A 16,188-nucleotide genomic window follows, 5' to 3' on the forward strand; every position below is an offset into this window, starting at 1 on the left:
TGTCCTAGGGTCGCAAGGAGTCTCTCTCGGAAGGCTGGAGGTGGAGCCAGATGCACGTGTAGGGTGTAAGAAGAAATGCCTGGGCTTTGTCCCTGGCTCCTGGCAGGAAGCTTCTAAAACCCTTGGAATTTCCTGAGCAACTGGAGTACTTTTTGTCATCCATAAAGAGCCCCTTTTGATCACAGGTGAGATTATGCTAATGAAGTGACTTAGAGTGGGGCCCTAGATAGTCTCAGGAAGGGTCAGGATGCAGAGGAGGAACCCAGTCAGCCACACCCACCAACCTTCGGGAAGGGGAAGGGACCTGCAGATGAAGCACAATATGAGGACAAGATTTGGTGAGCTTCCGCCCTTGGTGAACACAGGGAGGTGCTGGGACACTTGGAGAGGGCATGGAAGCTCCACCCTCCTTCCTCATACCTTGCCCCAGGCATTTCTTCCATCTGGCTCCTCCCGAGTTATATCCTTTTATAATAAACCAGTGATGTAATAAGTAAAATGTTTCTCCGAGTTCTGTGAGCCACTCTAGTAAATTAACCAGATCTGAGGAGGGGGTGGTGGGGGCCCGATCTCCAGCTGGTGGCTCAAAAGCACAGGTAAACCACCTGCACTTGTGATTGGCAGCGTAAGTGGGGGAGGGGCAGTCTTGGACAGAACGCTTATCCCGTGGGATCTGACGCTTCCTCCAGGTAGAGAGTGTCAGAACTGAGTTAATTGCTTGGTGATATTGGAAAAAACACACCTTAACAAGGCTGATGGTGAGACCCCAGATGGTCTCGTGGTGCGGAGGGCCTGACGCTTCGGCAGTGTGGGGCGGGTCCATCTCCTCCACCTGGCCTTGTGAGCCTGGGCAGCAAGTGACTTGTGCTTTGGCTTCCTCGTTGGTACAGTGGGAAGGATGATGGAACCTTCCTCCCAGGGCCACGCTGAGGATGGAGGCACCTGTCATGATTCCTGGCACAGTTCCAACAGACTCGGACCCACCAGGGCAGCGGGGGATGTGAACGGCCGAGAAGATGCTGACCAGGCCAGAAGCCCTGGCCACCAGGCCCAGCCACTGGGTCCAGCATGTGTCCCCCAGGGCCCTCTCTACCCTGACATACCCCTCCTTGGTGCTCCCACCTCCCCCTCCAAGGCCCTAGGTGGGGTCCCCTGGCTGAGGCAGGACCCAGCGGACACAGGCAGAGTGGTGGACAGGTGCCGGGGCGGGGGGGGGATGCCCTCTGGGGTGCAGGGAAAGGGGCCTCCTGCCAACCAGGGCCCGCCCACCCCAGTCTTACAGACCAAGTGCTAATATGGTGCTGTTTTCCCAAGAAGGCAGGGCCCTAGGCCAGGCATGGATCCTCCTCAGCATAGCTTCCCCGAGCTGGCCCCATGGTAGCAGGACTTTGGGTAGCAGGACTTAGGGTAGCCAGGCCAAGAGCGCCTGGAATCCAGTTTACGAGGCCCCAGGGGCCGTGTGCGTCTGTGCGAGCGGGTCTTCCGATGTCTGTCTCTGCAGGTCCCCACATTGCAGCCTCGCCCCCTGCCCTGGGGAGGGAAGGGGAGAAGACCGCTGTGCCCCCAGCATGGCCGCATCCTCTCGTTGGAACCCTGGCATTTGATAACTTCTGGGCAGGTTAGCTGGGGCGCACATCACCGGGAGAGCAGGGTCTCCTCTGAAATGTGGGGAGGTTGGGACCTTGTCCAGACTTCTGGGATCCTGGGCTGGCAGGCCAGGCGCCTGGGCCAGCTGCACCCTGCAGTCAGCTACTTAACTGCTCTGTGCCAGTTGGTAAAGGGCTATTGCCAAAGTGCCTCCACTGTGCCCATCCAAAGTGGGCACATCTTTCCAAAGTGCCCATCTTTCCCCACTGCCCTGTCCCCTCCCACCTTCCCACAGTCTACTTCAGGACTAAAGGGTTCTCCCTGCCCACAGGGGCCTCCAGGACCTGGCTGGTTGTCCATCCTCATGGTCAGTACCAAATGTCATCCCCTGTCCGGAGGCGTCATTTCATTTAAGCTCCCTGTGACCCCACAAGGTTCCATGTCCTCATTTTCCTAATGCGAAAACAGGCCTAGGGAAGGGAAGTGACTTGCCCAAGGTCACCTAGCTGGCAAGCTGCAGAACTGTGATTTACATCCCATCTAGCCCGTTCCGGCACTTGGCCTCAACGCAACCCACAGGCTCCCAGGGAAGGTACATGTGTGTGTGTGTGTGTGTGTGTGTGTGTGTGTGTATTGTGTACCTGTGTGAGGGTTTATGTTTTTATGTGCCTTGACGTAGGAGTGTGTACTGCATGTGTATCTGTGCGTGAAAGGGTATGTGCAGTAAGGCTGTAGAGAGCGTGTGTACACCATACGCACGAAGTGTGCGTGCATGTGGATTTTGTGTGTGAGTTGGGGGGGGGAGCCCATCCTGGGTCCAGCGAGCTCTGTGAGCTCTGTGTGCGTATCTTAGGGTGCATGTGAGTGTGCGTGTGGGAGATGGGGTGTATCTGAGCGAGGCCACTTATGCGTGTGCTGGAGCCACCCAGCCTCTGTGACAGCAGCCCTGAGTCCTCAGATGACTTTACAGCCATTTATTGTGCTCCAGTGAAGTAGAAAAAGAAAGTGCTCGCGTTACAAACACCGCTGTCACATCCCTTAACGCCAGCTGCAAACCAAACCGCGTGTGTCCGCTGGGGGTCTGGGCATGCAGTTTGCTCCCACTGTGGGAATGGGGGAGGGGGGCGAGCCTGGGCTCTGGGGGCTTCGCTTGGGGGGGCTTCTTGTCCTGGGGGACCCACCTGTGGGGAGTGGGGGACAGCGGGGTAGCTTTGCTCAGTGCGTCCTTTGGGTGCTGTTGGTAACACCCGGCTCTATGCTGGACCCAGGGAGGAGCCCCCTTTCCCCCCCCAGGCCCCCCCCAGTCTGCTCCCCCCAAACGCTAACCCTGTAGGCAGGTGCCAGGGGGCTGGAGGAGCCATGCAGGGGGAGGGGGTCGGCGGGCCGGGCTGGGCCCTGCCAAGAGCAGCACCGGCCTCCCTGGGGGAAGGCGGGAGGCCCAGGGCCCTAGGCGGAGTTGTAATAGTTGTGCGGGTGGTGGTCGTGGGCAGGCTCGCCCAGCTCCGGGTACTCGGGCGTCAGGCAGTACTTGGGGTCGTAGACCTGGCGGGGCAGCCCATACACTGTCATGCCCCGCTGCGAGGCCCCCTTGTTGCTGCCCATCTGCAGGCTGACATTGAGCGTGTCGCAGTGCTCCATGCCCAGCCCTGGCTCGAAGATCTGCCGCTTGGTCCCAGGAGCAGTCATGCCGGCCTGCGGAGGGCAGTGCAGTCAGGCCGAGGGGACGGCGAGGGGCACAGCCCCACCAGCCCGCCCCATGGCCCCCCACACACCTGGCTGGCTCCCTTGTTGGTGCCCATCTGCAGGCTGATGGTGGCCTGATCCAGGGGCTGGTCTGTGCCCAGCTTGGGGTCGTAGAGGTGGCGCCGGGTGCCGTAGGCTGTCATGCCCTGCTGGCTGGCAAACTTGTTGGTGCCCATCTAGGGAGCCAGAAGGAGAATCACCCCTTACAAATCTCACGGTGGGCCACAAGATGTAACTCATGTCAGCAGACACTTACATGGCCCTCTAAGGAGGCACTGTTTCCACCCTCAGGCTACAGACTGGAAACTGAGGCCCAGAGAAGGTGGGTCACATGACTGATAGGTGGCCTGACTTCCAGGGTTCAAGTTCCAGCCCGGCCACTCATCACATGGGCAATCCTGGCAAGTAAGCGATCTTCTCCAGGCCTCAGTTTTCCCGTCTGTATAAAGGGTATGCTGGTAACAGTACCCACCCCCTAGAGCTGTCGGAGGAGTGAGTTAGGGTATGGAAAAATGCCAAGCGTATAGTCTAGTAAAGGCCAGATATCCTGCCACCCCCCTGCCAAAGCCTGCAGGGACCAGGGCGCCCTCCCAGCCTCCTCCGCTCCCTGACCCTCTGCTCAGCTCAGCAGTGAGACCCGGATGTAGAAGGGGCGGTACCTGCAGCCCGATGATGTTCCGCCCTTCTCTTAGCTTCCCTGGCTCAAATTTCCGTTCCTGCTTCTCTGCGTATTTCACTCCCACGTTCACCTTGTTCCCTTTCGTCTTGGCCTGGGGAGGGTGAGGGAGGCAGGGACTGACAAGGAAGCCCTGGGCCACACTGCCCCCTCGGAGACCCTAAGCCGCACCTGCTTTCCCCCTCCCACCCACGCGGGGCTCAGAGGGCACAAGCGGCCCCACCCGCATCCCAGCCCCGAGCGCCCGCAGCCTCCCGGCCCCATGCCCACCCTTCAGCCACACTCACCATGCTGGCCAGGGCCAGGAGGGTGGACTGCACTTGGGTGTGGTTGGTGTTCTCGAACAGGTCGTTGGCCTCGAAGATGTCATGGGGCCTCACCCCGTACTTGGTGATGGCCTTGATGAAGTTGCCGATGTTCTCCAGCTGGAGGGGAGCCGGTGGCGGTCAGGGGTGGGAGGGGAGTGGGGGTCTGGGTGGAGCTCTGAGGGGCTATGGGCCAGGGGTCGAAAGAGTTAAGAGAGTCTGGGCTCACCTGGTGCCAATTCTGGGTGGACTCATTGACCTTCTTCACAGAGCCTGGCTGGAGCTTGTTGATGAACCTGCAAGGCGCAGGGGAGGGCACTGAGGAAGGGGACCCCTACTGCCCCCACCCAAGCCCAGCCCAGCGGGACAAGGGGTCAGGATGACCGTCAGTGGGAGCTTTCCTTTTTTCTGTTTCCCACTGCAGTCAGCCCCCAGCTGCAGCCCCACCACAGACCGTCCGCACACACAGGCAGGACCCAGATGGGAAACCAACCCCGGGGAGCTAGACTCGTTCAGGTCAGAAAGTCTCCCGATGGAGGGTGTAGGGGAGTCGCCTGGGTGCACCTGCCTCGCTCGTGACCGTGTTTCAATCTCCTTTTGCGAACCGCTACACCTCGGAGAGCCCGCAGCTCAGAACTGGGGCCTTTTCTCTGGCTACACTCACCCCCTTGATCTCATCCAGTCTCTTGGCATTTTATTTTTTTTTTGGCCACGCTGTGCGACATGTGGGATCTTAGTTCCCCGACCAGGGATCGAACCCGTGCCCCCTGCAGTAGAAGCGCAGAGTCTGAACCACTGGACAGCCAGGGAAGTCCTCTCTTGACTTTAAATGCCATTCACATGCCAACAACTCCCCAACATCTTCCTGCAGCCCACCTCTTACTCTCCATTCCAGCACCCCACATGGGTGTCTCAAATCAAATTCACCCTACCTGGACTCCTGACACCGACTTTCCCCCACAGAACTCCCTCCATCCTCCCCGGCTCAGTAAACCCAGCCCTCCAGGTCTCAGACAAAGCCCTCTGCCGCCCTTGACTCTCCTCTCCCTCTCTCTCACCCCCACATTCCATCCCTCAGCAATTCCTTTTACTCTGCCTCCTGAAGACTTCCAGAAGCCCACCTCCGCCCTGCTCTGAGCCACCAGTGTCTCTTTCCTGGGCTCTTGCCTTGACCTCCCCTTGGGCTCCCAGCTTCCACCTCATCCCCTCCAGATGCTTGTCATCCCATGGCTAAAATGGCCTTCTTAAAACAATTCCGTATGGTTTATCATAGGATATTAAATATAGTTCTCTGTGCTATACAGTAGGACCTTGTATAACTTTGCTGTACAGCAGAAGTTAACACAGCTGTAAATCAACTATACTTCAATTAAAAAAAAAAAACTTCCAGTTACTCCCCAGTTCAGAGCACTCCCATGGTTTCCTATTGCCTTGAGAATAAAAGCCTAACTCCATAGTATGAAGGATGAAGAGGCCCTGTACCATCTGGCCCCCAGCTAACTCCCTCCACTTTCCCTGATCACTGAGGCATGCTCCCACCCCAGGGCCTTTGCACTGGCTGTTCCCGCTGCCTGGCCCACTCTTCCCTAAGATGTCCTGCCGGCAACTTCCCTCACTTCATCCAAGATTCTGCTTCAACATTACCTCTTCAGAAAGACCTCCCAGACCATTCTGTACAAAGCAGCAACCCTTCACCCCATGCCCCCCGCCCCCCATCCTTCCCAGCTTGACTCTTCCTCATGGCATTTCCCACCACAGGCAAGTATGTGATTATTTCATCAATTATTTGTTCAATCACCCCCACCAGGACTAAAGCTCTGTAAGCGCCCCAAGTCAAGTCTGTGTTGTTCACTATCCCCAGCGCCTAGACCTGGCTGGCACACAGCAGGTGCCCCATAAATGCACCTCCTCCAGAAATGGGTGGGTGGCCCTGCACTCTTTAAGGCCTGGGACACCAGACCATCCCCCGATTCCTTGGATATGGTAGAACATCATCCCCCAGCCCCTCTCTTTCCAGCAGCTAGGGCTTGGTAACGCTGTGCCTTCGGGAAGCTTCCCTAGCACAAGCTCTGGCTCTTAGGGTCACCCTGCCCTGGGTCAGACTCAGAGAAAAAGACAGGACCCCAGCTGGGCTCAGGGCCCCACCCAGAAATAGGGTTGCAGTGAAATCTAGGAGGTGGAATCTGGAATCGGGGCTTGGGAGCTGTTGAGGGTTTTCCTCTCCCTCAGTGATTAGGTTCTGAGAGGGGGAGAAAATCAGGGCCCACTTAAATTACTGTGGCACATCGCTCAGGTCACCAAGCCAGCAGTGGACAGCTGATGTGGCCCAGTGCCTTTTTGCTGTGACCTCCCTTTCTTGGGACTCTAGAGACCATACATGTGGCTGCCCCGTATGCGTTGGCGGTTCAGACTCTAGATTCGGAAGTCATTTCTGTTGGAACAGCGTGGGACTTTGGGCGACGTGTTTTACGTCCCCAAAACTGGGCTCAGTTTTCTTTCCTGTTAAATGGGCACAGTGGTTATCTTTATATCTGATACCTCACAACAAAGGTATCAGATATAACGTGCCCAATCCAGCTCTGAGCTCTTGGTCATTTGAGGGGCTCAGGTAGTAGAGATGAGGGGTTGGGGGCAGCCCAAGGCAGAGTCTGAGCCATGAGTGCCCCACTCACTCGCAAAGAATGATGCCGTCTTTGAGGCCGTCCATGAAGTTGTTGCCAATGCGGCGCCCTGTCACCCCCTCGATCCACTCTCGCAGCTCCTGTTCCCGCTGGTGGTCGTACTTCTGGGCCAGCTGGCGGTGGGGGACACAGGGAAGGTGGTGAGGACGCAGTGGGGAGCAGGGTTGGCTCCCAGGCCCAATCCAAGCTTCCCTAGGTCTGTTCTCTTCCCTCGTCCCTTCCCAACTAAGGCAATTCTGTCCCAACGTCCAGTTGAGGGGGGTGGGGGGGGGATGTGCTGAGGGCCAGTGTTGAGGCGGCACCTGCCCAGGGCCCATTCCAGGCATTCTGAGGTTTGGCACCACCGAATGTGGATTAAGGGGTGGAGAACGAGATACTCAGAGCTGGGGGGCGGCGCCTGGCCTCTTGGTTCCCCCTGCAGACCAAACTTGGGGTTTAACTTCCCCTGACCCTGCCCCCCTCCTGGGAGCTTCAGGCAGGGGAGGAGGAGCCCTAAGGAGGTGTCCCCTGGATGCCGCCTTGCAGGGGACAGCTCTGTCTTATATCTCTGTCTCAGTGTCTCTCTAGGTCCTCATCCCTGGGGCCCCCTCTCTGGCTCGGGGCGAGGGCCTGTCTTTGCCTTACTCCTGGCCCCGTGCGTGTCTGTATTTCTCTGTCTCTGTCCCCATGGCACGATGTCCTCAGTCTCTCTCCCAGCTCTGTTTGTCTTTCCTAGGCACTGTCATCCTGTCCCCATCTCTTCGTGTCCGGCTGGGGGTGGGCCTCATAGATCGTCCATCTCTGCTTTCATAGGTCTCTCTCCATCTCTCCGACTCCAGGTTCCCTGCCTCGGGCGAGGATGGGGCTCAGCGGTCTCTCCACCTCTCCATCCCTGTCTCAGTCTTATCTTGCTCCAGGCTCGCCCTCCCCCATCCGTCCCTCTCAAGTCTCAGGCTTCCAGTATCTCTGCGTCTCTCCCCCACCTCTCCTCTCCCGCTTTGCCCCCGCTCCGTTTCCCCAGAACTCTCTACCCCAGCCCAGACAGGCTCCGGGCCCCTGGGAGACCCGGTCGCCCCTTCTTCTGGGGGAGGGGAAAGAGGAGGGGAAGGCCCCCTCACCTGGCCCGGGCCTTGCCGCCCCCCTCCCCATCAGCCCGGCTTTATAAAGCAAACCGGCCCTTATATAGCGCGGCCCCGCGGGCCGGGCTCCCGAGGCCGCCTTATATGGCGCGGCGGCTCCGCTCGGCTCCTGGGCCGGCGCTGGGGGGAGGGGGGGCGACGCTGGGATCTGTCTCCTGCCCGAGCACCCGTCCCCTACCCGCCCCCTCCTCCAGCCCCGAGGATTCCCCCGACCCAGGTTCCCAATTCCAGCTCCCCATTTCCTGCCTGTGGAACCCTGGGAAAAGCCACCCTGAGCCTCAGTGTTGCCCTCTGTCAAATGGGGCTGGGACTCCTCCCTGGGCAGTGCTCAAGGGATTGTACCAGTGGGTTGGGGACTTCAAGCTCGCTGCCCTGGAGAAGCTGATGCCATGGGGGACGCGGGCCGCAAGTTCAGGGGCCCAGTTCTGAATCTCTCTTATATAGGACCTGAGCTACTTGTCTCTTCTTTCTTTCTGAACCTCAGTTTACCCATCCATAGCATGAAGGCGATGTCCCCATGTCCTCCCACCCCCAGAATTAGGAGACCCCTGCTTTGTCCCGAATGCCCACTCTCTGCCTATCCCCAGCTGTCTCCGTTTCCTTCACAATCTCCAACACCTTGGGGCCTCACCCCCCAGGAACCCCAGCTCTGGAGCACTCCGCAAATTCTTTGTCGGGCTAGGGGGTGTGGGCAAAATCAAGTCCTTCCCCAGACCCCCAGAAACAAAAAGGGTTAACGGGGGACTCTAATCAAGTGGGGTTTCACAATGGGCCAACCGCCTCAGTTTACCTGTGACTGCCTGCATGCCCCCCCCCCCCATTTCACACCCCAACAGGAGCTGAGGGCTCTGGGATGCTCAGGCCAGGGAGGAAGGCAGCCCCTTCCCCATATACTCGTCCTTTTTCTCTCTCAGGTTCCAAGTCATATGGGATAGGCAGGAAGGGGGTCCAGGGAACCCCAAGTGTGGGGCCTCTGGCCTGGCAGGGCAAGTGGGCCAGGTCGCGGGGAGGCCCTCCAGCCCTACCTTGTTCTTGACCTCAGCTGACAGCCCATAGGCGGGGCCTCGGTTGAAGTGAGCAGAGGACATGCCGGCTGATGGTGGACAGCGGTGGCAGCAGCGCTGAAGAAGGCGGCAGCAGCTGAAGATCCGTCTGCACCCTCTTCCCTCCTCACATGTTTTTGAAGCTCGGGAGGCGGCCCGGGCCTCTTCCAAGGCCCATCCCATTGGCCATAGAGGCCTGCCAAGGGGCGGGGCGCCCCCCACCTTGGCCAGCCCCCCTTCGTGATGTCAGGGCCTTGGTATTGGGAGCTGATTGTGTCATTGTTTCCACCTAGGGGGGCGCCCTGGGTTATTCATTTTTGGGGTGGCTGGCAGCTTGGCCAGACAGAGACCACCAACCTTTCCCCACTCCCCACTGTTCATTAGGCCTCTGGCTGGGTCTCCTAGTCTCTTTGTGTCTGTCTCTGAGGCCATCTCCCCACATCTCTGAGGTCATCTTTCTTCATTTCTCTCCTGTCTTGAGGCAGGACTACCACCTGTGGTAGTTTATGGAGCACCACCCTGGTTTTAAGTCCAGACACCAATAGTCTATAAATGTAGGCCAGCCCCTTCCCCTCTCTGAGCCTCTGTTGCCTCACCTGTAAAATAGACGAATGATAGTGCCTGCTCATGAGGGTGTTGTGAGGATCAGAAGAAATAATGCCTGGGACCTCCCTGGTGGTCCAATGGTTAAGACTCTGTGCTTCCACTGCAGGAGGCACGGGTTTGGTCCCTGGTCAGGGAACTAAGATTCCACAAGCCGAGTGGCGCAGCCAAAAAATAATGCCTCCAATATGCCCAGGGCAGTGCCTGGCACAGGGAAGGACAGGGAATAGCAGTATTTCTGCTGAGAATCTGGCACCCCACTTCTGTCCCCTCCATCCCCTCATAAGGACCTGGGGGAGCAGAGATCCTGGATCTCACCCTCCCCATCCACCTGTGGGTTGCCTGAACCACGGAGTGGCTGTGTTAGTGGGTTCCAGGCCATGGACATCCCCATATATTCCTGTCCCAGCCAGGCTGGCCTGGAGGGAACACCTGCAAGCAGCCCTACCTGTCCAGATCTCACCCCTGTACCATAGGGGTGGATGACATGCCCACGTCATGCCATGTATGTTTAGGCCATGTTAGTGACACTTGGATACCATGTCAGCAACCATATCACACACTAATGATACATCAAGGACATGCGATTTGCTGGCCACATGCTAAGGGCACAGCCGTGATGTACTAATAATGACAACGGCCCTTATGTTAGGCCCTGGTCCAAATGCTGTACATGTATCCACTCGTACATACCTCACAACACCCTCAGAAGTGGGTGCTGCTATTATATGCACTTTACAGATGTGGAAACTGAGGCACCGTGGTGTGGAATCCCTGTCCCAGTGTCACACAGCTCACTAGTGACAGAGCAGAATTTGAACCCGGGCCTCTGCCCCTAATGCTATGAGGCTAAGGCAGGGTTTCTCAATCTTGCTACTGTTGACACCCCGGCTGGATAATTCATCGTGGGGGCGGGGGTCTGTCCTGGGCATTGCAGAACTTGAAGCAGCATCCCCAGCCTCTACCTACTCAGTGCCAGAAGCAACACCCCCCCCTCACTTTAGTCTTTTTTGTTTTGTTTTGGCCGCACTACATGGCATGCGGGATCTTAGTTCCCCATGGGGGGTCTTAACCACTGGACCGCCAGGGAAGTCGTTCCTCCCTTCCCCCCACCCCACCTTAGCCTTGACAAACAGGAATGTCTCCAGAGGTTGCCAAATGTCCCTGGGAAAGCTATGGGGGTGAGGGGTCGGCAGCAGATCGCTCCCATTTGAGAACGACTGAGCTAAGGCAACTACCGACAAGTTGATAGCGTGTAATGGTATATTGAAGATACGCTAAAATACATAAAATGAGCAAACAATTAGCTCCTACTACGTACTGAGTGCTTTGGATCTGTCAACTCATTCCTCACAGCAGCCTTATGATGTGGGGTCTAAATGTTGTACAGAGAGGTGAAGCTGACTGCCCGGAGTCACACAGCTCCAGGGTGGCGGAGCCAGGATTCAAACGCGTAGGTTTTTGGATCCTGCCCACACTCAGCGGGCCACAGGTCGCTACTGCGCATGAGAGGACCCCCGCCTCCGCTAGCTCTCGGCCGGCGCCCCCTGGCGGCCCAGGAGGACGGGGGCGGGGCCTGGCGGCATCCAGGCGGCGATGACGCAACGCGCTGACTCATTCGGCCCCGCCCCCCGGCCCGCGGTCGCTTGGCCATTTATAGAATCCGCGCCGGCTCTGAAGTCACTGCCCAGGCACGACGGGGGCGGGGTGGGGGAGCACTTGGCTTGCCCCCAGACGGGGCAACCCGGGGTCTCCCTAGGGAGCAGCCCTTTTTGGGTCCATTTGTCCCTCCAGTTCTGGGTCGGTGTCGCTGTATCTCTTGCAATATCTTTTGGTCGTTCTGTGCCCGTCTCTCAGCGTCGCCTAGCCTTTTTCTGTCTCAGCCTTTGTCTCTCTCTGCGTCTCTATGAATCTGCCCATCTCACTGTCTCTGTCTTTCTCTCTGTCCCCGTGTCTCCTCTCTCTTTATCTCGCCGTCTCTGCGTCTCAGTTTCTGTTCCGCGCCTCTTGGTCACCGTTTTTCACTGTGTCTCTGTATCGTCTCTGTTTCTGTCTGATGGATGGGGGTAGAGGCGGAGAGAGGGGACTGATCCCATCCCGAGGCCCCAGCCCCAGGGGACTCCCCCATCACTGGCTGCTCGGTGTGCAGACCCCCCGCTCAGCTCCTGTTTGGCGCTTCCCAGGCCGCAGCCCCTCTGTGCCTCAGTTTGCCATCTAAATGAGAAGGATGGGCTTTAGTAAGGAACAGTTTCTTTTCTCGAAGAGTCCAGGACAGTCATGAAAGAAAAGCTCTGCCTTTCCTCAATCTTAGGAGATCCCCCAGAAACTTTCTGACTCTCAGAACTCACACACACACACACACACACACACACACACACACACCCCCTTCACTTGCCTATCTTGGCAGACCGTGTCTGCCAGCACCCCCAAACCCACCCCCTACCTAGCTCTCCTTTCCCCAGATGGCTTCTGTTTCTGGAGGGCTCACTCCATGCCAGACACTGTGCCAGGCACAATCTCACTTAATCCTCACCACCACCCTCTTGAGAGGGGAAGTCTTAGACCCCTTTTTATTTGGGGGGGGCGGGACGGTGGGGCATGTGGGATCTTAGTTGCCTCCCCAGGGATCAACCGGAGCCCCTTGCTTTGGAAGCACAGAGTCTTAACCACTGGACTGCCAGGGAAGTCCCTTAGACCCTTTTATAGATAAAGAAAAGGTTCAGAGAAACCAAGTCACTCTCCCAGGGTCACGCTGCTTCTGCTGCTCCCACATCCTTCCACATGTATTTCTTGAGTGCCCAAGCACACTCTCATCTTTGTAGTCCCTTCTGCCTCGACACATTTCCACAAGATGCCTGTGAACCCTCTCCCTCATTTCCTCTGCTCAGATGTCCCCTCTTCAGAGAGGCCCTCCCTGACCACCTGCTCTAAAATAATGTATCCCACACCCCCAGACTGTGAAAGGATGGGCAGGAGGGAGCTATTCACTTAAGTGTTTGCACCTGACAGTGGATACGTACGTCTGCTTCCCTAAAAACTTCCATTTGAATCAGTGATTTTAAAAAGCCCCCTTGGGGCTTCCCTGGTGGTGCAGTGGTTGAGAGTCTGCCTGCCGATACAGGGGACACGAGTTCGTGCCCCGGTCCGGGAAGATCCCACATGCCACGGAGTAACTAAGCCCGCGCACCACAACAACTGAGCCTGTGCTCTAGAGCCTGCGAGCCACAACTACTGAGCCCGCATGCCACAACTACTGAAGCCTGCGTGCTCTAGAGCCCGTGCTCTGCAACAAGAGAAGCGACTGCAATGAGAAGCCCGTGCACCACAACGAAGAGTAGCCCCTGCTCGCTGCAACCAGAGAAAGCCCACATGCAGCAAGGAAGACCCAACGCAGCCAAAAATAAATAAAATCTTAAAAATAATAATAAAATTTAAAAAATAAAAAGCCCCCTCCACAGGACTTCCCTGGTGGTCCAGTGGTTAAAAGTCCGCGCTTCCACTGCAGGGGGCGCGGGTTTGATCCCTGGTCGGGGAACTAAGATCCTGCATGCTGCATGGTGTGGCCAAAAAAAATGAAAAAAATAAAAATAAAAGAATGGCCCGGATTGGCAAAAATCAGAACGACTCATAACAACAAATGCTGGGGAGGCTTAGGGGATATCTTTGATGGACATGGGCAGTTTGCTGATAGCTTTCAAAATGATATCCTTACTTTTTCTGGTGGTTACTTTTACGTGTCAAGTCAACTGGGCCAGGGGGTGCCCAGATACTTGGTCAAACATTATTCTGGGTATGTCTTCAAGGGTGTTTTTGGATGAGATTAATATTTGAATTTGCAGTCTGAGTAAAACAGATTGCCCTCCCCAATATGGATGGGCTTCATCAGATCAGTTGGAGGCTTGAATAGAACAAAAAGGCCGATTCCCCCGCCCACTAAGAAGGAACTCCTCCTGCCTGACTGCCTTGAGCTGGGACATGGGTCGTTTCCTGCCTTCAGACTGGAACTGAAACACCAGCTTTTCTCTGGTCTCAAGCCTGCCAGCTCTTGGACTGGAACTTATACCATTGATGCACCTGGTTCTCACACCTTTGTTCTTGGACTGGAAGTACATCATCTACGCTCCTGGGTCCCCAGCTTGCCAACTGCAGATCTTGGACTTGGACTTCTCAGCCTCCATAATCACATAAGTCAATTCCTTATAATAAATCGTCTCTCTCATATATATCAATATATATATGTATGTGTACATACATTTTTTTTTTGTTTTTCTGGAGAACCCTACCTATGTAATACACCTTCTGAACCAGCAAATCTCTTTTTTAGAATATTCCTAAGAAGTACAAGTGTAGGTATGAAGAATCACATTTATTGCAGTGGCCTTTTAATAACAAGTCACCCTGTAGATCTATCAACAGGGAACACGTGAGATAGATAAAGATGACAGCAGAATATGCAGCACTTTGTTTCAATTAAATAAAGGCACTGTGGTGCTGTGGTTAAGACTGGGGGGGGGGCTCTGGATCCATATTCCATGGGTTTGGGGCATACCCTGGTGCTTCCTGGCTGTGTGATCTCAGGCAGGTGTCTTAATGTCTCTGTGGTTGAGTTTCCTCCTCTGGAAAATGAGCACATTAATAGTGTCCGCTTCCGTAGGCTTGTTTCTTTTTAACTTTTTGTTTGGAGATAATTTTAAGCTTACAGAAAAGTTGCGAAAAAAATAGCACAGAGAGTTCCCAAATACCCTTCACCCTGCTGCCCCTACTGTTGACATCTTACATAACCATAGTACGCTTATCAAAACTAAGAAATTAACTTTGGCACAATACTATTAATAAACTACAGACTCCAGTTTTTTAACTCATGTCCTTTTTCTGTTCCAGGACCCAATCCAAGATCCCTCATGGCATTTAGTTGTCATGTTTTCTTAGACTCCTTGGTCTGTGACAGTCCCTTAGTCTTTCACGACCTTGACACTTTTGAAAAGTACTGGTTAGTAATTTTATAGCCTGTCTCTCAATTTGGTTTGTCTTGATTAGAGTGAGGATTTTGCGTTAGTGAGAAGGATCCCGGAAAGGTGATGTTCCCTTCCCATACCAAGGGCTTATGATGTCACTATGACTTATTGCTGGTGATGTTAATCTTGGTCCCTTGGTTAAAGTGATGTCTGCCAGGACCCTCCACTGTGAAGCTGCTATTTTCTTTGAGTTGTTTTGAGGACTGCGTGTTAAAGGGTTTACATGAGGGCTTCACACATACTATTGTGCTCTGTGTTTAAAAAAAAAATACCCCCCCCCCAAAAAAGTACATGTCCGTGTTTGAATCAACTACTTCTGGAAGGATAAATTAGAAAATGAGAGCTGCAAATGCCTCACTAGGAAGAGGAACAACGGGAGCTCTAACGGCTGCGGCCAGGTTGGTGAGCCCACCACCACCCACGCGTGCCTTCACCCAGACCCAGCTGAGCAGATCGAACTGCGCCTACTTATAGCTGGGCACGCCCAGCAGAGGGCAGTAGCACTCCCAGCAGCTGCCCACGTGGCTGTCAACGTGCTGGGGAGGGTGCGCAAGCCCTCCTGGACCGGCAGTTGATTGGCTGTAGCGCCTCTTAGATCTGCCAATCACAGGAATCTCGATGGCAGATGTGCTGCGGCTGCGCAGAGTCGTGGAGGCATCCTAAGGGTGGCTGTGAGCATCTTTCTGTCCCCCTGCCAGCACCCTGTGTCATGGAGGCCAAGGGATTGCAGAAGTGGCTTTATGGGAGCGGAGAAACATCATCGCCTGGAGCCTCTGCCACTGCCAACCCCCCATTTTATGTGCTAATCTGTTGGGGTAATTAATAGCCTAAAACCAGGGCTTTCTGGGGGAGCCCAGGAGCCCCACCACCACCACTCCACTCTGACCTCCTCATATTTCCCTCAGTTCACTCCATTCCAAAGGCCTTTGCAGTTGCTCCTTATGCCCCAAGTGTTCCCCAAATCTCCAGATGGTTCACTCACCTCCTTCAGGTCTTTACTCAAAGATCACCTGCTCAGTGACACCTTCTCCTAACCAGCCAGTTTCAAACTGCAAACCCGTCTTGCACCTCCTTCCTTTTTCTACTTCACTGTTCTCTGTATCACTTATCATTTTTAAGTAGACTTTTTCAAAATTGTGGTAAAATATAGAACACAAAATGTCCTGTTTTTAAGTGTACAGTTCTGTGATATTAAGTACATTGATGGTTTTGTGCAGCCATCACCACCATCCATCTCCAGAACTTTTTTCATCTTCCAAGACTGAAACTCTGCCCCCATTAAACAGTAATTCCCCACTCTCCCCCTCCCCCACCTCCTGGCAACCATCAATCTACTTTCTGTCTCTATGATAATTTGATTACTCTCTAGGTACCTCACATAAGTGGAATCATACAGTATTTGTCCCTTTGTGATTGG

General features: G+C 55.3%; 1 protein-coding gene and 1 long non-coding RNA gene across 8 annotated transcripts; one reads left to right on the forward strand and one right to left on the reverse strand.

The window, feature by feature from the left end:
- The first annotated feature begins 8 nt into the window (after window positions 1-8).
- Window positions 9-14,605, forward strand: LOC117311743 (uncharacterized). Of its 6 annotated transcripts, XR_012331078.1 has the most exons (7): window positions 9-185; window positions 891-1,027; window positions 1,502-1,618; window positions 1,919-2,179; window positions 3,622-4,827; window positions 5,390-7,188; window positions 9,153-14,605. It is a non-coding gene; the product is annotated as an uncharacterized lncRNA (long non-coding RNA). The 6 variants fall into 6 exon arrangements; XR_012331074.1 differs by having other exon boundaries at window positions 891-1,618; window positions 2,056-2,179; XR_012331073.1 differs by having other exon boundaries at window positions 891-1,618; window positions 2,132-2,179.
- Window positions 2,892-9,272, reverse strand: CNN1 (calponin 1). 2 transcript variants are annotated; one of them, XM_033854217.2, is made up of 7 exons: window positions 9,136-9,272; window positions 6,984-7,105; window positions 4,541-4,607; window positions 4,294-4,431; window positions 3,990-4,100; window positions 3,360-3,506; window positions 2,892-3,279 (listed from the first exon to the last, which is right to left on the reverse strand). In XM_033854217.2, exons 1-7 carry the CDS (start codon window positions 9,196-9,198, stop codon window positions 3,034-3,036), a joined length of 894 nt encoding a protein of 297 aa, XP_033710108.2. In that variant the 5' UTR covers window positions 9,199-9,272; the 3' UTR covers window positions 2,892-3,033. The 2 variants fall into 2 exon arrangements, with proteins under 2 accessions (XP_033710108.2, XP_073659329.1); XM_073803228.1 differs by lacking the exon at window positions 9,136-9,272 and adding an exon at window positions 7,617-8,124.
- Window positions 14,606-16,188: the final 1,583 nt, after the last annotated feature.

This window comes from Tursiops truncatus, chromosome 3 (assembly GCF_011762595.2).
Source record: "Tursiops truncatus isolate mTurTru1 chromosome 3, mTurTru1.mat.Y, whole genome shotgun sequence".
Classification (NCBI taxonomy): Eukaryota; Metazoa; Chordata; class Mammalia; order Artiodactyla; family Delphinidae; genus Tursiops; species Tursiops truncatus.